We start from the raw sequence: 22,736 nt of genomic DNA on the forward strand, positions 1-22,736 counted from the left end.
ACTGAGAGTTATACCCTACTAGGGCTTTGGATGACATTTGTTTCCAGAGATGTTTCCTACTCCATCTCTAATGGTGGAAGAGGGACAGTTGTTAAGTGTCTTCAAAGGAATGAACCATAGGACCCGAAGGTGACTGAAGTGTGAGTTCTATAAATGTTTTAAGCAAAGGCAGTATATCATTAGAATAAGTGAATCCTCTTCTAATGTGGTCCATTTGAATGTTTGCATATGCTTACTTCATCATCTTTAATGTCAGCTGCTGAGTTCACTTAGGACTTAAAAAGACATAATTCTACTAAAAAATATGGTAGTAAAACCAAAGTACTTGCTTTCATGACACATACTCATATAACACACACACACACACACACACACACACACACACACACACTCTAAAAGTAGCTATGCTGTTGGCATCTGAGTTTAACTATAGAACCCAGTGAGTTCAGAATTAAATCATTTAGATTATCATTGACTACAAAATAAATATGGTAATAATTCTTCAGCTACTCAGTCACTATAGATGAGTTAAGGGAATGTATCTACCTCTTGAAGAAATAACCCTTTTGAACCCTGTAAAGGATATTTCAGTTCTAACTTATGACACTTCCTATGAACAACAGAAAAAAGAAATCAAAGTAGAGTGATCCTGAGAAAATTAAATAGTATAATTTTGTCCTTAATTGGGTAACTATGCATATTAATAATGAGAAATCAATATAAACAAAAGACATTTTAATGTTTTATTGGTTTTACATAGATGACAAAAACAACAAAAAATCAAAGCAAAGGTATAGCAAATGGTTCAAAAGGAGTATTCATTAAGCAACATTACTGAAACAAACAACAGGATTTAATTCATCCAAGTTAGTTTTAGTAGCTAAGACATGGAACTGGTAGCAGATGACCTTGTATTCCAAGGATTTATCTCCTGTATGGTCATGTGCCCCCTAAATCTGGCAATAGAACTTCACACACTGTGGACTTTCAATGAATACTGATGAATAGGAAGCTGTGGCTTAAGCTCTTAGGATAAAGTAAGATGCTTTTCTAGAAAAATACTCCAAAAGGAAAGACATTTATTTCTAAGGTCATCTAATTATCAGTTGATGTCTTAAAGCCTCAAAGTGAACAGTCTTTTTTAACTCTCTTTCTAGAAAGTATCTAATTGAACCATAGCAAGTTCATTGATTTTGCAATTTTCATTGGCATCCAACTCCACATGTCAACTAGACACATATACACACAAATTTATTTTTCCCCACTTAAAATCTTATACCTATTAACTTTAGAACATTCTTTAACTTCTTTTATTTGGGGGAAATAATACTATTGTTCTTTATGAGATTTTAACTGGTGGTCTTTTCTTAGCGTGCTCTGACTCATTCCCTTTTCCCAGACTGCTAAGTAGCAGTGGACTTCAGTTTTCATTAAATCTCTCAAAGAATTGGTTCAAGAAATTGGCCTTGGTCCATCATCTGTGCACCAGACAGGGCAGAGAGGGGGAATCCTCTGAAGAAAGTCATGCAGGTAACTTGATAAAATATAACAAACTTGATGTAGAGTCCTTTTCTCCTCCTTCATGTCAATGGAGACTATGTTACAGCTTAAATAAGCTTTATGGAACTTTTTCTGTTCATAGACATAATCAAGAGACCAGTTTAGAGTTAGAGACATGGGGCGCCTGGGTGGCGCAGTCGGTTAAGCGTCCGACTTCAGCCAGGTCACGATCTCGCGGTCCGTGAGTTCGAGCCCCGCGTCCGGCTCTGGGCTGATGGCTCAGAGCCTGGAGCCTGTTTCCGGTTCTGTGTCTCCCTCTCTCTCTGCCCCTCCCCCATTCGTGCTCTGTCTCTCTGTCCCAAAAATAAATAAACGTTGAAAAAAAAATTAAAAAAAAATAGAGTTAGAGACATATAAAGAGTACTAGCATGGGATACAGGTGATCTTGGTTTTAATTTTTGGCCAACCACCAAATTATTATATTGTGCAAAATAATTCATTTAATTCCTTTGGGTGTTATTTTCTTTACTGGCTTAATTTTGTCTTAACTACTGTATAGCTTATTTGTTATGAAAAATTATATGAAGGATATAAACATATCTTGATTATTACTACCGTCTCTGTATTGAAGATTGCTTGAATGAAAAAATTCAGGTCAGAAATTCTCATTTAAGATACCTTTGACTAAAATTTTTTCAAGCATTTAGCATTGTATTATGAGCACTTTCCCCTGGCACTTGATTCATAAGACTAAAAGAAAACACGGACATTTTCAATAAACAAAAATAGAAATATAATTTTCATCATTGTTATGATTCTTTAAAACAAGTTTAAAAATTTGATGCACTTGAATTTGGAAGACATTTGTGAAACTAATCAAACAGCCTTCTAAGAAAAGATTTCTTGGCAGGAGTAAAAATTTTCCCAGAACCTTTTTTGTGGAGGGATTTCAGTGGAGGCTTTTTTAAGGGTAGGACTCTTTTGGGGGTTTGTAGTGCTCTTGCTATCTTCACATGCTCATTGCAGTAATACTTGTTGCTTCCTTCCGATAGATGGATGAGTGTGCGTTCTGCCAGATCCATGCACTGGGCATGGACCCAGTGCCCATCTCCATGAGAGCAGTAGATCATGGCAGGTTTGTTGAGCTCAGTTGAATAAAATGGTACCCAAGTGTTGATATCCACATCACAAGTAGCGCAGCATGTAATCCAGTAGCCTGTCTCAGACTCATCTTCTTCATCGTCTTCGTTATAGGTGTCAAATTCATCATCGCCATCAAAACTATTTGCTTCTGCACTGAAACAAAATTCTTCTGAGTCTTCAAAGGGAGTGGAGTCCCCTGGGTCTTCTGTTGATGTCTGACTATTTGTGAGTGTTTTCTGATCTTCATTCACATCATCTTCAGCACATTTCAACATATAAAAATAGAATGCCTCTGAAGAAGCCTGTTTATTGTCTCCTGGTATGCCAAGGAAAACATTTCCATTTCCCATGTTGCTCCCAAACCAGATCTTGCTGTGCTTAATATCTGGGGTCCAATCTGGGGTCTCCATCTCACGAATTTCTATCTTGTTGTCTACAAAAGAGACAATGTTGCAGACCATTCTCTTTTGATTTTCAAGCTGATAGCCACCAACAATAACAAATTCATCACTGTTTGTTTGAGTCAGGATCGCACTGGAGACAGAGATTCCTCCTGGCAATACTGTGCAATTCACAGCTGGGCTACCCAGTGGGAGATCAACCTTTATGCTGTATAGGTTGGCAGGGCGGATGTTATTGGCAAGTGAGTGTCCTCCTAAAATATAAATGGTATCATTTCTGGCAATGGAGACATGAAAAGATAACCCATCCTGAAGTTCTGGCAGAATGTATGACGTAGAGCACCCAAATTCAAAATCTACCAGGAAAACATGGGGCAGACAGTCAGCTACACTATTCCATTTTTCTGTGATTCTTTGGGCAGAAGGCATGTATGATCGTCCTCCAAAGAGAACACCCATACTTCTCCCTCGACTATACACCACATCAATGGAATGACCATATCTGGCTTCAGGAACATCTCCTACCAAGTCTTTCTCCGTGCAGCAAAAAGTAACTTTTTTGTTGTTCTTGCCAACAACAGACATGACATAAATCTTATCTGAAAGCTCATTATTTGGTGTTTTCCCTCCATGGATGATATATTGATGCTTTTCAGACTCTAAGCTGCCTCTGAAGATGCAAGTGGCTGGGTAACGAAGAGGAGGAAGGTAGCAGGAATCCTTAGAGAAAACTGCAGGCTTCAGTTTGAGATGGTTATGCTTTACATCAAAGTGGAAAACTCCAGTGGGGCAGGATCTCTTGGGCCAGCCTTTTTGGCCAAAGAAGAAAACTTGCCCATCAAAATTCATCAGTGAGAAGCCTGGTTGTATTAAGGCTGTATTATTACTGACTGTTATCATCTGTAGTGACATATTTTCTGATAGTGGATGGATCTTTTATCTGAAAGAATTACACACACAAAATTACTGTATCTCTTCATATAAATCATTATGTTTGCATCACCTTACATGTAAAACGCTTATTTAGAAAAAGTTCTTCCACAAGCTTGTAGAGGGACTGAATTAGCAAAATCCAGGCAGCTAGGTAAGTAATAAAGAGCCACAGAACCTTCCTTCCTAATAGGATCCAAGCAGTTGGGACATGTTTTCGACATGGACCATCCTCCCTTAGATTTCTGGGAATTGTAGTCCTATCCCCCCCACCCTCTTCACAGATTCACCGCTTGTCGGCCGAAAGAACTACATTTCCCAGGAATCCGTTCTCTATGGGATGCGTGGTTGGAGACCGTTTCTGTTGCTCTAGGAGAAGCGACTCCTGGGATGCCCCTCTGAATAAAGACGCTCGAAGTGCGGAGTGACTAGAAGGGAGCCAAGGCGGAAAACTAGGGAACGGGAGGTGAGCGCGGCTGACGCAGACCCAACATCCGGGTTACGGGAAGGCTGCAGCACCAGGAGGGGCGTCAGGCCGACTGCTGCCGAGTGTTCCCGGTGCCTCTCCGGGGACTCTTAAACAAGTGACCCTGTAGGAAGCACAGTTGTTTCTGGCCCTAGTGGGGTTGCCTGGAAACCGCAGCCTAGAAGGAAGCCCCGGATGAGGCGTCCTAGCGGACTCCTGCCTGGATGCTTTCGAGGACTCGAGTCAGTTACACCCCTGAACGTCCTTAGGTTGCTGGGTCGGGGTGGGAGTGTGGGGGACCTGAGGTCACAGAAGCTGTGACTGTTTTACGGAAGCCAAAGACCAGGCTTTGAATACCTGGAGCGCGGGGGAGAAATTACCTGATAATGATTTCGTAGTGGAAACACTAATTAGATTTCAGCGAGTGTCTTGTCAAAAGCCCCTGGTTTTTCCTCAATCGCTCTTGCTCCTGCATTTAGGGTTCTTTCAGGGAAGCAAAGAAGGTTCCTAAATACCCCCCTGCCTCCATTCTCTCTTCCTCTTACCTCTAGGAAAATACAGTTAGTGGCCGTTATTTCAGATCGCTCTTTCCTGCACAAAACATTTGACATAAGTCTTTAGAAACGCTGTCGTAAGCAGGTACTAAGCAAAGAGGTGCCAGAATTATTCAGGATTTAATATTAGTCATAATATTTTTTAAAAATCTATTTATTAGATGAACTCAGCTGGATACATTTTTATTTTATTATTATCACTTACCTTAGGGAGATGCCAGGAGCCTTAATGAGAAATATACTCTGTTTGCAGAGTGAGGTCCTAGGCACCAAAGGTTAAAGGAATCAAAAGGGTACAGATTCCCGCCTGTTCAGAGTAAATTATTACTATGCTTCAAAAACAGGATGAAACAGTGTCTCTGAATATGGCTCTCAGTAGAGTATGGACTCTGAAGGCCGTTGGCTATAATCAAATCCTTTGTCTGACGCCTATTAACTATATGAACTTGGGCAAGTCATTTAACATCGCTCTGTCTCAGTTTCCTCATCTGTAAAATGAGATAATTTACCTACCTCCTTGGTTGATGTAAATTATCATTAGTAAATTACTGCATGTAAATTATTTACAGTAGGGCTTTGCACACTGTGTTAGTTATAATTATGCTTGAACTTATCAAAAGTAGGGTTGTTAGTACACAATTACCTACAAGTCATGGCAGATGATACTTAATGTTGGAGATGGTTAAAAGGAATTTAGGATCTGGGATCTGGTCAGTGGGTATAGATTGATGAATTTTTTAGACTAATAAGAATTGGATAAGCATACACAATGGAGGTGCGGGTGGTGAGTTCAATTTAAATAACGAAATCATTCAGTCATTCTTCTGTTACCCTTTCTCTAACCTCTCCTTAAAAATGCAGACTTTGGGGGTGCCTGGGTGACTCAGTTGGCTAAGTGTCCGACTTCTGCTCAGGTCATGATCTCACGGTTTGTGGGTTCGAGCCCTGCATTGGGCTCTGTGCTGACAGCTTGGAGCCTGGAGCCTGCTTTGGATTCTGTGTCTCCCTCTCTCTGCCCCTCCCTTGCTCATGCCCTGTCTCTCTCTATCTCTCAAACATAAATAAATGTTAAAACATTTAAAAAAAAATGCAGACTTTGCAGCCTGAGTCCAAATCTTGGTCAAGTTATTTTTTCTCTGTTCTTTCTTTTCTGTAAAATGGGAATAGTATTCGTATGTATTCATTGGGTTGTTTTGAAGGATAAATGGGATAACACGTGTAAATCACATAGCACAGTGCCTGGCACATAATAAGCATTTGATAAATGTTGGTCGATACTATAGTTTTTATTTTGCCTGCAAAGATTCCTTGGCCCATTTAGAATCTATGTGTTCAGTGTAGTGAGATTTTGGTAAGGCTTTTTGCCTTGAAGCACTTCTGTAGATCAGATGTAATTAACCACTAAATGTGCTCTTCTATTTAGTTTTAGTTTACTTGGGAGATTCCTCAAGGTGTGATATTTTAAGAGTCACATCTTGTGGGTTATGAAACCAAGTGAGGACATGGTGAATAAGAAGGGTTATTGTTAAAGTCATGAAAGCAAGCCCGCCTCTTCTTCATGATGGTTTGTAGGTTCAGCAACTTGCCCTGCTTATGAAATCACATGGGTGTCTTTTTTATTCATGGCCCATCCAAGTATGCATGAGAGAAGGCCTGGTGCAACTAAGAACATGCTCTCCATAGGGATTAAAAGGAAGTATCGTTCCCTCAATTCAGTAAATGAAAACTGTAAGTGACTCAGCGTGATACATGCTTGTCAGACAGTTGTCCGCTTCTGGGTAGGGGGAGCACTGAAGCCAAAGCCAGTTTGTTTTAAGTATCTCTGAAGACTGTTATTGGGATAAAAAGCAAGCTCTACGGGGGTCATGGAGTCCATATCCCAAGGGGTGAACATATACCAAGAACACTAGCTTTTAAACAGCAGACATTAAAAAAAAAATTAATGTTTATTTATTTTTGAGAGAGACAGAGACAGAATGTGAGTGGGTTAGGGGCAGAGAGAGAGGGAGACACAGAATCGGAAGCAGGCTCCAGGCTCCGAGCTGTCAGCACAGAGCCCAGTGCGGGTCTTGGACCCACGAACCCTGAGGTCATGACCTGAGCTGAAGTCGGATGCTCAACCGCTCAACCAACTGAGCCACCCAGGTGCCCCAACAGCAGGCTTTTTTAAAAATAAGGTCTCATTGTGGCCTTTTGGCTTCATTTTAAGGTTGTCTTAGGGAATTTGGCTTCTCATAAGTGAAAACATGACTACTACAGATGAAACGGATACATTTTCTTAGCCAAGACATAAGGAATACTACCCATTTTTTTACAGCTTAGTTTGGTTCCCTAAAGATTTCTGACCTGTTCTCCTTTTGATGCCCTGCTCTTGATGCACCTCATAATTTCAGGGCCCTAAAAAACAGGAGAGGTTTATTACTGTTAAGGTGAATTTCCTCCTCTTGTAATGCAGTTCAAGTATCTGTGTATTTAATGTTTAGATTACCCATTTAAAACCATGACCAGATGGCACACTTATTTAAAGAATAAACAGGAACACTGAAAGTGTTTTCACATTAATTTGCCATATTTTTTTAGTTTTTGAAATTTGCTTTATTCACTTAAATATGCCCTCACTGGAGTGGACTATTGTATATTTTCCATAGTTTTAACATGACTATATTAGTCACATCTTGGTTTTTAAGAGTTTTTAAAAGGTAATACTAGAACTAAAATAATCTACTTTCTTTAAATAGTCTAGATAAAAAAGGAAGATTTGGAAAAAAAAAGATACTGTTCTTCAACTGAAGGAAGTTTCAAAGTCCATGCATTAAAGATTCTTTTTAAAAGACAGAAATAGAGGACCAATAAATTTATACAATTTTCCCAACCCCATGCTAACATTCCTCAGCAGGGAGGTTTTCATTTATTCACTGTGAAGCTAGGGCACAGTTGAAAATCAAAAGAGGACTAATGGTGTGAGGTCTGGGTTTGTAGTTTCCTGTGTCTGAACTGACTCTTTTTTTCCTTCCAAAGAAAGGTACTGTACTCAGAGGCATTAAATCTTACTGATCAGTGTTGCCCGTGTTTTCTTGATTGCTCCGAAAGAGTAGGTAACCTCATGTAACCACAGTCATTTCGGGCATGAATTAACACTATCTTGCACAGCTAATTGGGTCTGAGATATACGTTATTTGCTTTTTTTTGCTGGCACTGAAGTCAGGATTAGGTCTTTTTTTTTTTTCCTGACACTTATGCCAGAGAAGCATTTATGTACTAAGATGAACACATGGGCTCTGATGCCACAGGAATTGAATCCTTGCAGCAGCCTGACAGCAGAAAGCCCCATAGTTTCCAAATTTTACAGCATCCCTTCCCCATCTGGACACCCAATGCATCTGTAACTCACCCGCTGCTAAAGCGGGGCATCGTCTTTCCCTTCAAGTTGACAAACGTAGGTGCCCGTCTTTTAGCTTTGATAGAAATGAAGGTATCGGACCTACCTGAAGGCCAGAGAGGCTGCTCACCCCTCTCTGAATCTTTGCCGCTAAACCAGGTATTAAATGTCAGCACTTGGGGAAGATTCACTGACTGCCCACTCTGACCGTGGCAAGAGGAAGGCTCACAGTAAAGAGAATGTGTATATGTGCCTGCAGATGTTCCAGTGAACGCTGATCTAACGGGAGTAACTGACTGTGACCTTTTTTTTTTTTTTTTCTTTTCTTTAGATGGTCGAGGGAGATATCCACCGGGGTACATGCTCAAGATTTAACTATTTCCTTACTGGCAAACAATGGAAACACAGTCAGCTATTTGTAAAGACCAAAACAAAACAAAACCTGGCTGAAACCTGACTTATATTTTTATTAAAAACATTTTAGAAAAATATAGAAGAAAATGAATATAATTGCTATGATTTAAATAACACTATTAAGAATCAAATGATAAATTATTTCCTAAAGCAGAGACCACTGATACCAATGTCAGTTATTTTGATCTGAATTGCTCTTCAACAGTCTCGTTTTCTTTAATGCAAAGCTCAGAAGTCATTCTAATTATTGGAGGCCTACTGCCAACTTCATATCATATATCAGGAGATGCTGTGTAATATTACCCAGCAGAATGATTAAGTAAATGGGCTTTGGAGTCAAACTGACCTGGTTTTCTTTACCAGCTCTGCCATTTTCCACTGGAGTCATCCTAATCTCTAAGCCTCTGATTGTCTGTGTCTATAGTGGGAATAATAGAAATAGTCACCCCAAAAGATAGTTGCAAAAAGATTAAATAAGATAATGTCTTTATTTTTTTTTAATTACAATTTAAAAAAAAATGTTTATTATTTTGAGAGAGAGACAGACAGACAGATAGACAGAGCGCCAGCAGGGGAGGGGTAGAGAGATACAGAACTCGAAGCAGGTCCCAGGCTCTGAGCTGTCAGCACAGAGCCTGATGGGGAGCTCAAACTCGCAGACTGCGAGATTGTGACCTGAGCCAAAGTCAGATACTTAGCCGACTGAGCCACCCAAGTGCCCCTCAGTATCTTTAAAGTGCTCAGTGCCCAGTAGCAACAAATGAACGTTCCTATAGCTGCACATCCTCACCAGCATTTGGTGTTGTCAGTGTTCTGGATTCTGGTCTTTCTAATAGCTGTGTAGTAGGATTTCATTGTTGTTTTAGTTTGTATTTCCCAGATCACATATGATGTGGAGCATCTCTTCAGGTTTTTTGTTTGTTTGTTTGTTTTTGTCATCTGTATGTCTTTGTCAGGTATCTCTGAGCTTTTTTTTTTTTTTAGCCAGGTTGTTTGTTTTCTTATTGTTGACTTTAAGAGTTCTTTGTATATTTTGGATAACAGTCCTTTGTCAGATGTGTTTCTGGCAAATATCTTCTCCCAGTCTGTGGCTTTTCTTTCTATTCTCTTGTCAGTGTCTTTAGCATAGCAGAAGTTTTTAACTTTAATAAGTTATTATCAATTATTTCTTTCCTAGATTGTACCTTTGGTATTATATCTAAAAAGTGGTTGCCAGACCCATGAGCTATGAACTTTATGGTTTTGCATTTTTTTTGTTTAGGTCTGTGATCCATTTGAGTTAATTCTTGTGAAGGGTGTAAGGTCTGTGGCTAGATTAATTTTTCACATGTGGAGATGCAGTTCTAGAATCTTTGTTGAAAAGACTGTGTGTATGTCTACTCTATTGCCTTTGTTTCTTTGTTAAAGATCAGTTGATTGTGTTTATGTGGGTCTATTTCAGTGCTCTCGGCTCTGTTTGATTGATCTGTTTGTCTGTTTCACCAATACCACACTGTCTTGATTACTATAGCTGACTTAATTTTAAAGCAACTCATTAAAAACAGTTCCATCAGGAGAAATATATACCACTCATTAGCTTATTGCCTAATCATAAAATTTTTTATTTGTGCTCTATTACAATGTTTATCCAAATGTATATACATTCTACCTGATTATAAGAATGCATTTAAATTTTATTTTCTCTTTTTAATATAACATTATTTCATATACACTATGAAATGTATATTTTATTTCCACCTTTATGATTTTTAATAACTTTCTAAAATTCCATTCAGTAAATGTAAGATAATTTTTCTGACTAACCACCCTTGTTGGTTATTTAATCAGTTTCCGTGTGGCTTAGATGATAGAATGCATGATCAGAAGTAGACAGATCTGGATTTGAGTCTCAGTTTTGCCACTTACTAGCTAAATTCTCCTTTTGAGCTTCAGTTTCCTTATCTCTAAAACAGGAATGATCCCTGCCTTGTTGTAAGAATTCATGGATACAAAGTGTCTGATATAAAAGAGTGTACTAGTAAATCTTGTCTGATGATGTTGACAATGCTATAAATATATTTGTACAAGTGACTGAGTTTTTGCAAAATTTTAGTATATATATGTTCAGGGTTGATTTTTTAAAAAACTAATGAGTAGCTCAGTTGTTTGGCTGATTTTCATCATTTGAAGTGTTGGTCCATCCTTTAAAAAGGCATCATCATCTCTTCTAGTTACTTCCATGATGATTTTTTTCTTTGTCTGCAAAAGAGTATTGGATTATTTCCCTAATCTGTTTATGGTGTTATATGATGATTATAGTACTTGAAATTCCAGCATCAATGACAGCTCTCATAAAGTTGATGTATTGGGTATCTCCACAGTAAATACAAAATAAGAAATGCAACATAGAAACCATGGGTAGGTTTAGGCAAATATTTTAGCCTTTCTGTGTTACTAACATCAGAAAACAGGCAGTTTGTTGCTGAATGGGTTAGTTGTTTTCTGAAGCAGCTGGAATTAGCAATACATTTGGAAATGGATTTTAAAACCTTTAGCCTTTGCCACACCATTAGGAGAGCATTAGATCTGCAGTGATCTCAGTCAAGATCCCAATCTACTGAAGTGCTCAGCATAGAAACTAAATGTGAAATAGTAAACCGTATTTATTGTGCATCCACTATGTATAGGGGCATGTGGAGAATTAGAAAAATTATCACAGACACAAATCTTGTCTTTAAGAGACATACATAGTAATAGGACGAAGCAACTTTACATCCTTCCTTACACTTACCCTTAGAAGGTCTTAAAAGTTCACCAGGAAATTGTAATTATAGGTTACTCAGCCCATTCTTAAACCCCTTTGGCACAATCAAATTCAAACTTCTGCTGAGGGGCACCTGCATGGCTCAGTCGGTTAAGCATCTGATTTTGGCTCAGGTCATGATCTCCCGATTTGTGGGTTCGAGCCCTGCATCGGGTTCTGTGCTGACAGCTCAGAGCCTATAAAGCCTGCTTCGGATTCTGTGTCTCCCTCTCTCCCTGCCCCTCCCCCACTCACTCTCTGTCTCAAAAATAAACATTTTTTAAAAATTTAAAACAAAACTGCTGAAATATATTAATTTCTCCTACCTTAATCCAAAACACAGTGGATAATTAAAGAATGAGAGTCAGTACAATTACAGGATAAAATAATTTTTCTTTCACAGTGGGGAGATAAAAGTAAGAGGATATACTGACATAGTAATTGAACAATTAGGAAGCATAATTGGAGAAAAATAGAATGCCAGAGATGGAGGACAGCTTCAAGTCCAGTGCCTTTATTTTCACATTCAAACTACTTTAAGGTCAGAGAAGTTAAATAACAGAACAAGGGTAGCAGAGTTGCAGGGGTGTGCATCCATGGTGGGTTGAGGGGAGGCAGGGGAGGGGCACTCTTCTGTGAACTCATGATTGGTTTTCAAGAAGTACAGAGTGCCTCTCAAGCATTTCCATCCCCATTTTGCAAATGGAGAAAAAATTACATTGCTGCTCAACGAATTAATAAGTTTGAGTCAAGGACGACTTTTCATAGCATTCGGATAGGAATAGACAATTTTTACTTTTTAAATAAGTGGCTGATGTTTAAGGAGATAATATAAACAGCCTAGGAAAAGGAGATAGTTGACTTGTTGAGTGAATCCCGTAATGGGAGCCACAGTGGAAACTGGCAGAGAGGAGAAAAGAGGCAGGAAAAGGAAGTCTATGGAAGGAAGCAAACTACAGTTAGTATGATGGATTGTCAAAAGAAGGACGTGACAAGTGACCTGTCACTTTTTATTTAGGACAATTAATTAAATATGGCCACCTGACTGGAATGACTGGTATTTTCCTCTTCATTGTTCTGTGATTTAAGGTGGACTCTGCTGTAAAATAAAATGGAGAAAAATTGCAGAGGTGATTTACAATGTTGTACTAAAAAAAAAAAAAATTCACTTCAAAATTTTATTTTTAGAGAAGGAGGGATTTTGTGTTTCTTAGTTACTGTCTTTGGATATAGAAACCACATTTGTGTATGTGTGTTACGTTGTGTACATTGAGGCAAAATTGCAATTAAAATGCTGAGATTAATTGGAAGCTGGGGAAGTACTGTACTCCCTGTTAAAGCTCATTTATTATTCCACAGTCATAGTCATAGGAATTTAGAATAAAAAATAGTTGGGAAATGCATCTTTAAAATCTTATTTCTTTCAAGAAATGTCAAATGAAAAGGTCGATTTTATTTGCAAGATCTGGCATTTTGAAGCACTTAGAAATGAATTTCTGCAAGCAGAGTTGGTTTAGTTGGGTTTGTCTACACCTGTTTCTAACTGGCTGTGTGGATTTTGCTTTAAAGCAGGGTTTCTGGTATTGTAACAGTACTGTGCACTGTGCAGGTGGCTTACAGGCTCAGGACGCTGGAGAGAAGGGGATAGCTTTAATTAAGAGTGGATACCTTTGTGCTACAATTATTATGCAATACAGGTAACATAAGCATTAATGGGGCATTGCATCCCCTGTGAAGGTGGGATTACAACTGAGCTAAAAAAAATTCTCTTATGATTGAAATATTATTGCATGGTTTTAGAGCTATAAAGTTGACTCAGAAACTCTACTGCCTCTACTGGATTCACAGCTTTATCAGGCACCTTGAAAAAATGTTCGATGAAAGACTCGTCACCATTCATAACACACTGATGTAGTTGATCACATTTCTGAAGATAGGAGATCAGTTTTGAAAGTGGTTGAAGGACATGTGTGGCACAGTTTTCTTGATAAATGGACTAGCCTAGAGTTAATGTACTTGTTGGAGTTTTACTAGGGGGTGAAGATAGTGTATTTACTTGTGATTATCCATAATGAAATTTTTCAACAAAGCAAATAATCAAAAGTGGTAGTGAAAAAGTAGTCTTTCTGATTTCCCAAACAGTGGATTTTCTGAAATTTGTCTTATGGGTATATCCTTCAGATTCCATATCCACTGGTAATCTGCTTTTTAAAAAAATTATAGGAAACAAGTGGGGGGAGGAAGTTTGAATGCTTAACTGTGTGCATTTTTCTTTGCTTAATGGAATTAATAACTGTGTAATTGAAAACAGTCTAATACTCAGTTGACCTGCCTCAGTGAGTCAATGCAGACATTTCTGGATTGACTTAAACAGCTTGAAGGAAGAGTAAATTTTGGGGACATAAAATTGATTTTATACAATCTGCTGATGAACAGTAAGGCTTAATGAATGATAGCCTCAAGAAACCTCATTACAGTAGCTTGGATGGATGAGTAGGAAAGGGAAGCAAATTTTTCAACAGGAAAGTTTCTGCTTAAACATGTAAGTTTATAGATTAGTGTTATTCCCATTCCCCCAGAGCTTTCTGCAGGGGAAAAACAATCAACATGCATAATTTTATTTTCTTAAATCTTTTCTTTTACCTTACTTGCCTTAGCCTTCTTCTCTTGCTCCCCTTTTCCCCTTTTAAACTTTTAACTTTGAAATAATTACAGATCACGGAACGGATTCATGTGAGGTTGCAAAAAAATGTATAGGGAGGGAGATTTTGCGCACTCTTGTTGCAGCCTTTTGCAATGTTAACATCTTGTGTATCTGTGTACATTATAAAAGTCAGGAAATTGATATTGGTACAATCCATAGAACATATCCCGGTTTTACCAGTTACATATGCACAATTTGTGTGTGTAGTTCAGCTGTCTGACATGTGTAGCCACATGTCAAGATACGACAGTCAAGATACCCAGCTCTATCACCACTGCCAGACTAATGTTACCCCACTTATATCCACAACACAAAATTGGTGTTCTCACAATTTTTCTGATGATTTGTCTCACCCATTCTGATGAGTGTGTAGGGGTATCTCATTGTGGCTTTAATTTACATTCCTTTAATGGCTAATGATATTAACATCTTTTCATTAGATTATTTACAATTTATATATCCTCTTTGGTGAAATGTCTGTGCATGTCTTTAGTTTTTTTTTTTTAATTGGACTTTTCTTTAATGTTGGGTTTTGAGAGTTCTTTATATGTTCCGTGTGCTAGTCCTGTGTTGGATGTGTAATTTATAAATGTTTTCTCCCAGCCTGTGATTCTTTTTTATCTTCTTAACAGGTTCTTTCCCAGGGCAAAGTTTTGAATTTTGATGAGGTTTAACTTATCACGTTTTCTTCTTTTTTTATTTCAAGTTTTTATTTAAATTCTTTTTTTTTTTTAATTTTTAATTAATTATTTATTTATTTATTTTGAGACAGAGAGAGACAGCGTTAGCCGGGGAGGGGCAGAGAGATAGGGAGACACAGAAGCAGGCTCCAGGCTCTGAGCTGTCAGCACAGAGCCTGATGCGGGGCTCGAACTCACAAACCGTGAGATCATGACCTGAGCCGAGGTCGGACACTCGACCGACTGAGCCACCCAGGCACCCTGTTAAATTCTACTTAACATATATTGTAAAATTGGTTTCAGGTGTAGAATTTAGTGATTCATCACTTATATATAACACCCAGTGCTCAGCACAAGTGACCTCCTTAATACCCATTACCCATTTAGCCCATCCCCCACCCACCTTCCTCCATCAACCTTCAGTTTGTTCTCTACAGTTAAAAGTCTCTTATGGATTGCTTCTCTCTTTTTTTCCCTCCTTCCCCTATGTTCACCTGTATACATCACCTGTATACACACACACACACACACACACACACACACACACACACATACATATACACCACATCTTTATTTGTTCCTTAGTCAATGGACATTTGGGCCCTTTCCATAATTTGACTATTGTTGATACTGCTGCTATAAACGTTGAGGTGCATGTGCCCCTTTGGATCTGTATTTTTGTATCCTTTGGGTAAATACCTAGTAGTGCAGTTGCTGGTTATAGGGTATATCACTTTTTCTTCTTAGAGACATGCTTTTGGTGTCAGTTCTAAGAACTCTTTGCCTAGTCCTATGTCCTAAAGATTGTCTATATATTTTTTTCCTGCTTCTTTTATAAAATCCACTGTTTTGTCTTGATATGTTTTTATTGTTCTTACTATTACAGCCTTCATTAAAAAATACTTTCACTCCATTCCATATTGCTCTAATTTAAAAATAATCACCAAAAATACAAAAAATAAAAATAATCACCATACATATGGATCATCAGAGTCATTCTTGTTACAAAAATGGAGTCCTGTATAGAGTGCATAGATTATAATCCTCTTTAGGAAAGGAACTAGATCTGTTTCTCTTAAGGCACCTCTTGTATCTGTGTTCATGGTGAGCATGTACTTAGCTCGCATGTTTTATTAGATGCAGCTTTTAGTATGGGTGTCTCTTTTTTCTCTTTTCCTCACGGTGAGATTTTGTCAAGGAAAAAATAAGCTGCGAAATTCCTATTACTAAGACCTTTGCATGGATGACAATACAACTTCTCTCTTCTGAAGCTCTGTAGTCGGCAGTAATCCCCAAGCTTTTTTCACCTCCCTCTAAGTGCTGCCCTTAAAGCTCAATGCAGAAGTGTGCCTAGGGAAGTCTTTATATAGACATGTAGATGCTTATGCCATCAACATTTTGGTGATAATAAAGAATTCCGTGCCTTTAAGTATTAGGAAAGTCTCGTTGGGAGAAGCTTATAACTTGATGTGCAGTGTATTCTTTGATGCTAGAATTGTATGTTTTTATCTCATTCTGATAAAACACAGCAGAGGAGTTACTGTGCACACACGTATACACATATGCTTTGCCTTGCTTTGCCTCAAGGTTTTTGTATGTTGTTGAGGTACAGGATGTAGTTGGGGGCATGGTTATAACAATCCTGATGAGATTGCTGCCTTTTCCTTAATTTCCTGCTGCCTTCATGTTTGCCTTGAAATTCATAGTCATAAGCATGTTGTCATTACTGTTTTGATATGCAAACCATAGTACTGCTCCTCATCAGTAGTCCTTACTTGACAAAAACCCTACCTAAAGTTTCTTTGCCAGATTTATTCATTTATTCTCTGTCATTGGACTAGACCTCCAGGTTTCTCTCAACCCTGAGAATCTGTGACAATTTCAATCACTGGATTTCTTTCTCTCTTTAATATGATCTAAAAGACGTAAAAAATATTAGAGGATGCAAAATAGGTATAGTTCAGTCAAGGCAGAAGAAATCAGTTCATACCAGGTCTCTTCTATCATCTAAATAAGTCAGTACACTTGCAATGTAATTTTGGTCTTTTTGAAATTTGCCCATTTTCCAAAAAATAAAAGAAGACCCATCCTGTGAAGTACCCAGGTTGATAGTTTCATCTCTGTAGGCAAGGTGAATTCTTTTGATAATATTCCATCTTACCATTCGGCACAGCAGGAGATTCTTGTTGAGCAGAACTATGAACATTTGAGAAAGTGGATTTTGACAGCCTCTGCACAACTCTTTAAAAATGTGTTGTTATTTATTATTTTAAAATATCAGCAGTAAACCTCACAGTTTAAAAAAGACAACCCCATTTTTGTCAACGTACAATTCTTTATGCTGTTAAAAGCAGGTTATACACTTTGAGGGGAGACCAGCTCATGGCGACTTGTTTCCGAAGACTTACACTCTTGCCTCTGAAGGTTGCAATTTGTTTAGGTAGGTTGCATTAGGCAGAGGTCTGCAGATAAACATCAAAGATGTGTTAAGTCAATGGTGATAATTCCACATGCCATGTTTCATAATTATGCTTTTCAGAGACCACAGAGCACTAATTGGCTTGGGTGGTTGTTAGTTTCATTATTTGGTAGTAGAAAACAGGACCCCAGGAAGGTTCTGTGATTTTCTCTCCATCTCTCAGTGACTGGATAGGAAGAGAACCAAGCCTGTGGTCTTCCTGTGAAATTTAGTAGTCCAAGCAGAGCAAAATATCCTCCCTGTGTTTCCCTCTGGAGGCTGTGATTGTGAAAGTGTTGTGTGTGATTTTCCAGTCAATATTTCTACACATTTACTTATCATCACAAAAGTTCTGGGTCTTTCATGTGGAGCTCTAAGCCTTAAAATATAAAATCCATGCCAAAATAAAGGATCCTATTATAGGCAAGTCGCTCTCGCTCTCGCTCTCTCTCCCCCTTTTTCCTTTTTAGAAATAATACTTCACGATAAAAACAAATAAACGTGAATGGCAACTGAAAAAGCATTGCTTCCTTCTAGAAAACCACTAGGATTTGCATAAACCACTTGACTGTCTGGTAAATGATTACCTGCTCTGTCAGTCCCTGGGGACTTTTAACATTAGGCTATTTGCATTTTTAGAGATAAGGAAAGTTCTAAATTTGAAGGTGGGTATTTGTTACACTCTTCAGATGATGACAGTTTACAAAACTCTTTATAAAGTCAGTAAAAACATTACCTCTTCTGTATTGGGATAACCACATGAATTAAATTAAAGGCCTTGAAGGAGTTTGAATGTGTCCTGTGCATAGCCTGTTAATTATGTCCTTTTGGTAAAACTGAAATGTGTTAAGGCTAAAATCTCAGAATATTACCACTTTGAGAATTGGAAAGGAAGTTTAAAAGATTTTCTATTGTCACTCTTAAAGCATCCACAAGGAGACATTTACAGCAATGTAAAACAGCCTGGCCGTCTCTGTTCGGTATTTATCGGCTGAAGTAGATTTGAGGAAGAGATTGATTTCATACGGAGCTGGAATTTCACTGGGGTTCCATTCTGGAAAAGCAGATTGACGTTAACATTCTTGTAACTAAGTCCATGTCCTACTGACAGTGAAATAATAGCCACCTTTGAATTTATTATTTTTTATCTGGCAACTGCAAGCATAGTTTATTAAACTTCGAATTGCTGAAGCCTGGCAGTGTTACGGGTGAATTTGCATAAACTCTAACTGATACTTTTTCCTGTATTTAATTTTCAGGTTACAAATAGTTTGAAACAGTTTCTTTCATTTTGAGTTCATATATAGTTACATTAAAATTTTTCCTTTTCGGGGCGCCTGGGTGGCGCAGTCGGTTAAGCGTCCGACTTCAGCCAGGTCACGATCTCACGGTCCGTGAGTTCGAGCCCCGCGTCGGGCTCTGTGCTGACGGCTCAGAGCCTGGAGCCTGTTTCCGATTCTGTGTCTCCCTCTCTCTCTGCCCCTCCCCCGTTCATGCTCTGTCTCTCCCTGTCCCAAAAATAAATAAACGTTGAAAAAAAAAATTAAAAAAAATTTTTTTTCCTTTTATTTTTATTTTATTTTTTGTGGTTTTCAGACTTCGATAGCACCATATTTTGTCTAGGGTTGTAAAGCATGCGGTCTTATCTTGATTTATCTTGAGGTGACATCAATGTCTTCAAAGTCAGAGGGGGCCACACACAGTCAAGGCAGGTCTTTGTGGAGGCAGTGGACAGAATACCAAGGCTGATCCATTATCATCATGATCATCATGGCTAACATTGTTTGAGGGTTCATTTATATCCATTTAATTCTCACCGCAATCCTGTGGAGTATGTGAAACTTAACAATTCCTTATTTAAAACCCTTACGGTCAGATGTGTTTCAGAATTTAGAGTTTTTTGGAGTTTAGAAAGGTAATCAGGGGTAATACCATGTGTTACACAAAATCTTCAGTGGGGTCCGGGAAAACACCTCAAAAGCATCCCCCTTAGAATTTCTTCAGGGAAACGTCTGAGTGGTCACACTGAGTAGAATTAATAAAAACCATAGATGCTTTCGTGCTAATTCAGATCAGGTCTTGCCACCAAATGAGGTTGGCCATCATCTTATGAAAACATTTCTGTGTCTTTCTGAACTTCTGGTAGATACCAAATAAATTTAATAACATAACAAAATTTTGTGCTTGTTTTGGAAAACTAGAAGAAGCTTGGTGCTTTCTCTCCCTCCTGTACACTGTCGGAGAACACCCTCCTTTTTATTATCCCCCACGAATTATACTTCTTAGGCAGTAATTACTCTTCTGCTTTCTGTAGAGAGTAAATTTCTCAAAGCTATGATATTTCATACCGAATGAATGGAACTTAACAAGGTGAAAGATCACAAGGAAAAACGAAGTTAGACTGCAAGGATTGAGGCATTGTGTCCTAGCCGACAGGCGTTTAGCGGTATGTTAAGTAACTGACAATGTGAAGAGGCCACCAGCAATGTGAACACACTTCAGCGTATAGTAGGAGTGCAGTATTCAGAACGTGGGAGTTAGTCAGACCTCACTGGATCCAGAGCATATCGGGAGTCTTGTCTTCATTTCTGGTTGGCATACTTTAAAGGGATGCAGGCAGTGTGAAATCTCTTCCGGGTAGACTGCTCAGGAGAGCGGAACCGCTTGAAGCTGTGTCGTGTTAAGGCACAGGTGAAATAGTTGGGCAAGTTTAGTTGAGCTTTGCCGGTTTCTAGCAGTATTTGACTACGCTACCTGCTCAAATGAGTAACGTTAGCTTCATATTGATGGGTGCCAGCTGTATGCCATGTCCTACGCTATTTAACACTTGGGATACAAAGAAGGAAAGACATGGGCCCTGCCTGTCACAGGCTTCATGTCTAATGGGACACAGAAATCTATACAGCTATTTCCAATACAGTATGTTAAGTGTAACCATAGACACAGTATGAGGCCGCACAGAGAAACTGTGATTAGCTCTCTGTGGTGATGGGGTTGGAAGGCTAAAGCCTCCGGAGAGAAACTGAATTCTTTTTTTTTTTTTTTTTTCATCCAGAGAGAGTGGGGGTGGGGGAGAGGGAGAGAAACTTTTTTGTAATTTTAAATGTTTATTTTGAGACAGAGAGAGGGAGAGTGTACACGTGCAAGTGGGGGAGGGGCAGAGAGAGAGAGGGAGGGAGAAAATCCCAAGCAGACTCTGAGCTGTCAGCATAGAGCCTGACATGGGGCTTGAACTCACTAACCATGAGATCATGATGACCTGAGCCGAAATCAAGAGTCAGACAAGTGTCTGACTGAACCACTCAGGTGTCCTGAAAGAGACAGACAGACAGACAGTGACAGAGAGAATCTTCAGCAGGCTCCACGCTCAGCATGGGGCTTGACGCAGGGCTCAATCCCACGACCCCGGGATCCTGACCTGAGCTGAAATCAAGAGTTGGATACTCAACTGACTGAGCCACCCAGGCACCCTGAGAAACTGAATTCTGAGCTTGGTTTTGGAAAAAAAAAAAAATTGAGTGAGATAAAATTGAGAAAGGACAGCATAGGCTTGTTCAAATATTTGGAAGGATGTTATTTATAAGAAGGATTGAAATTGTGCAATATGATCCCCAGGGGCTCAGGGCCCCGTTGGGGAAATGTGCAGGGAGAGAGATTTTGAAGGAGTCTTTGATAGTGCGGTCCAAAGGCTTCTTTGGAATGTTCGGAGTTCCCAGTCCTTGGATGTGTTAAAGCACAGACGAGTCAGTTGTTTGGTGGCAACAGTACAGTAGCAAGTGGTGGGGGCAGGGGTATCACACAATGGCTAGAGGTGAAGCACAGTGAAGTGCTTAAGGGCATGGGTTCTAGATCTGACTCCTGGAACTGGTCCTTCTAACTACTGGCTCTGTGACCTGAGCTAGGATTTTTCGGAAGTTAACATCGAAGGGCTCAGAACTGCACCCGGTACACAGTAAGTGCTAAATAAGTAGCTAATGAATATTAGCTGTTATTGTTGTCGTTGGATGGGTGGTCGACATACCCTTTGAAGTACCTCTCACGTTGAAAGACTGAATTTCTGCAAATTTCTACAACATTTTCAAGAGAGGCTGGTACCCCAACTCTCTCTAGCTCATGCTTTTCTTTGTCCCATAGATAGATAAAGTGGCCTCGTGAATAGGAATGCCTGCCCGAATATCAGAATTGGAGATCATGGATGAAGATCGATTAACCGAAGAAGTCTTGGATAAGTTTGTTAATTGTCATGAACAAACATATGAAGAATTTCTGAGCACTTTTACTCATCTTTCAAAAGGTAAAATGGGGAAGTCAACTCTCTAGAGCAGTAGAGATAAAGAATTTTATTATAATTTTATGTCTTTGCTGTTTTTTCAAAAAGACTATTTAATAAGCATTCATTCATTCCTTTCCTTTGATCAGCTAATGCATATCAGGGATTTGAGACTGATGCATGCAAATTCCAACATTTTTCTACAACCAAGAGTTGTATTATGGAGTCAGAGCCATCGAATTTGAGAACTAAAAGGGACCCGAGAAATCATTTCGTATAATTCATTTGCTTTTGAAGAGATATAAGCATAAAGAGTAGAGGTTTTTAAAAGCGTGTTTAAAATGTTTAAGAAATATAGCGTAATATAGGCTATGGAGTTACACTGTATCCCTTTGGGTCCTGGCATTGCCACTTTCTAGGTATGTGACCTTGGGAGAGGCGGTTGAGTAAGGGGGGTGGGTAATAATGGTGCCTTAAAGGTTTATGAAGGTTAATTGAGAGACTCCAAGTAAAACCCTGAGCAGAGTGGCTAACACAAGAACTACTCAATGCTAGGCATTGTTGGTTGTTGTCACTGGGATGATAATGATGCTATGGTCACTGGAGAATGGAAACACCCCTCCAGACTGGAAGTGATAAACCGAAGCCTAAAGTCCAAGCCCATGTTGTGTGTTTCATTACGTGTCTTGCTCACCTCATACAGTGGTGTTGTGTTTTTTTCGATTGAGTCAACCTTTAAAAGTTGGGAAATGTTACATAGAAAATCTTTATTTATGGTCTTCTTCTCTGATCAAGAGGGAAGACCTGTTACCTCTGATTTCCCTGATGGCAAGATCAGCTAGAGCTGGGGAGCCCTTGCCCTGTGAGCGCCCTGCCCTGTTTGTCATACCCTCTGGCATTCGCACGTTGTGAAGAAGTGTGTATGCGTTGCCTGCTTCATTCACCGAAGTGGCTCCTGTAGGCATTTGAGTTTGTAGTCTTTGTTCTGGGTTCTGCCTCAGATGGCCTGCCATTGGCTCAGTCTCAACTTTGGTCCTTTCTGGGTCCCTGATCCA

General features: G+C 39.1%; 2 protein-coding genes across 3 annotated transcripts in view; one reads left to right on the forward strand and one right to left on the reverse strand.

The window, feature by feature from the left end:
* Positions 1-2,372: 2,372 nt before the first annotated feature.
* RAG2 (recombination activating 2) lies at positions 2,373-3,956 on the reverse strand. The gene has a single exon (XM_030330747.1). The coding sequence runs from the start codon at positions 3,954-3,956 to the stop codon at positions 2,373-2,375; it is 1,584 nt and encodes a 527-aa protein (XP_030186607.1).
* Positions 3,957-4,323: 367 nt separating this feature from the next.
* IFTAP (intraflagellar transport associated protein) overlaps positions 4,324-22,736 on the forward strand; it is a 65,682-nt gene continuing 47,269 nt past the window's right edge. Inside the window, exons 1-2 of one of the 2 annotated variants that reach the window (XM_030333577.1) lie at positions 4,324-4,440; positions 21,546-21,705. In XM_030333577.1, coding sequence (XP_030189437.1) covers positions 21,573-21,705 — 133 coding nt within the window. In that variant the 5' untranslated portion in view covers positions 4,324-4,440; positions 21,546-21,572. The remainder of the gene's footprint in view (positions 4,441-21,545; positions 21,706-22,736) is intronic. The other variant, XM_030333578.1, reaches the window with a different exon arrangement.

This window comes from Lynx canadensis, chromosome D1 (assembly GCF_007474595.2).
Source record: "Lynx canadensis isolate LIC74 chromosome D1, mLynCan4.pri.v2, whole genome shotgun sequence".
Classification (NCBI taxonomy): domain Eukaryota; kingdom Metazoa; phylum Chordata; class Mammalia; order Carnivora; family Felidae; genus Lynx; species Lynx canadensis.

What these genes read in the sequence shown, in the direction of transcription:
- RAG2 (XM_030330747.1), bottom strand. Translation starts at nt 3,956, where the DNA reads ATGTCACTACAGATGATAACAGTCAGTAATAATACAGCCTTAATACAA.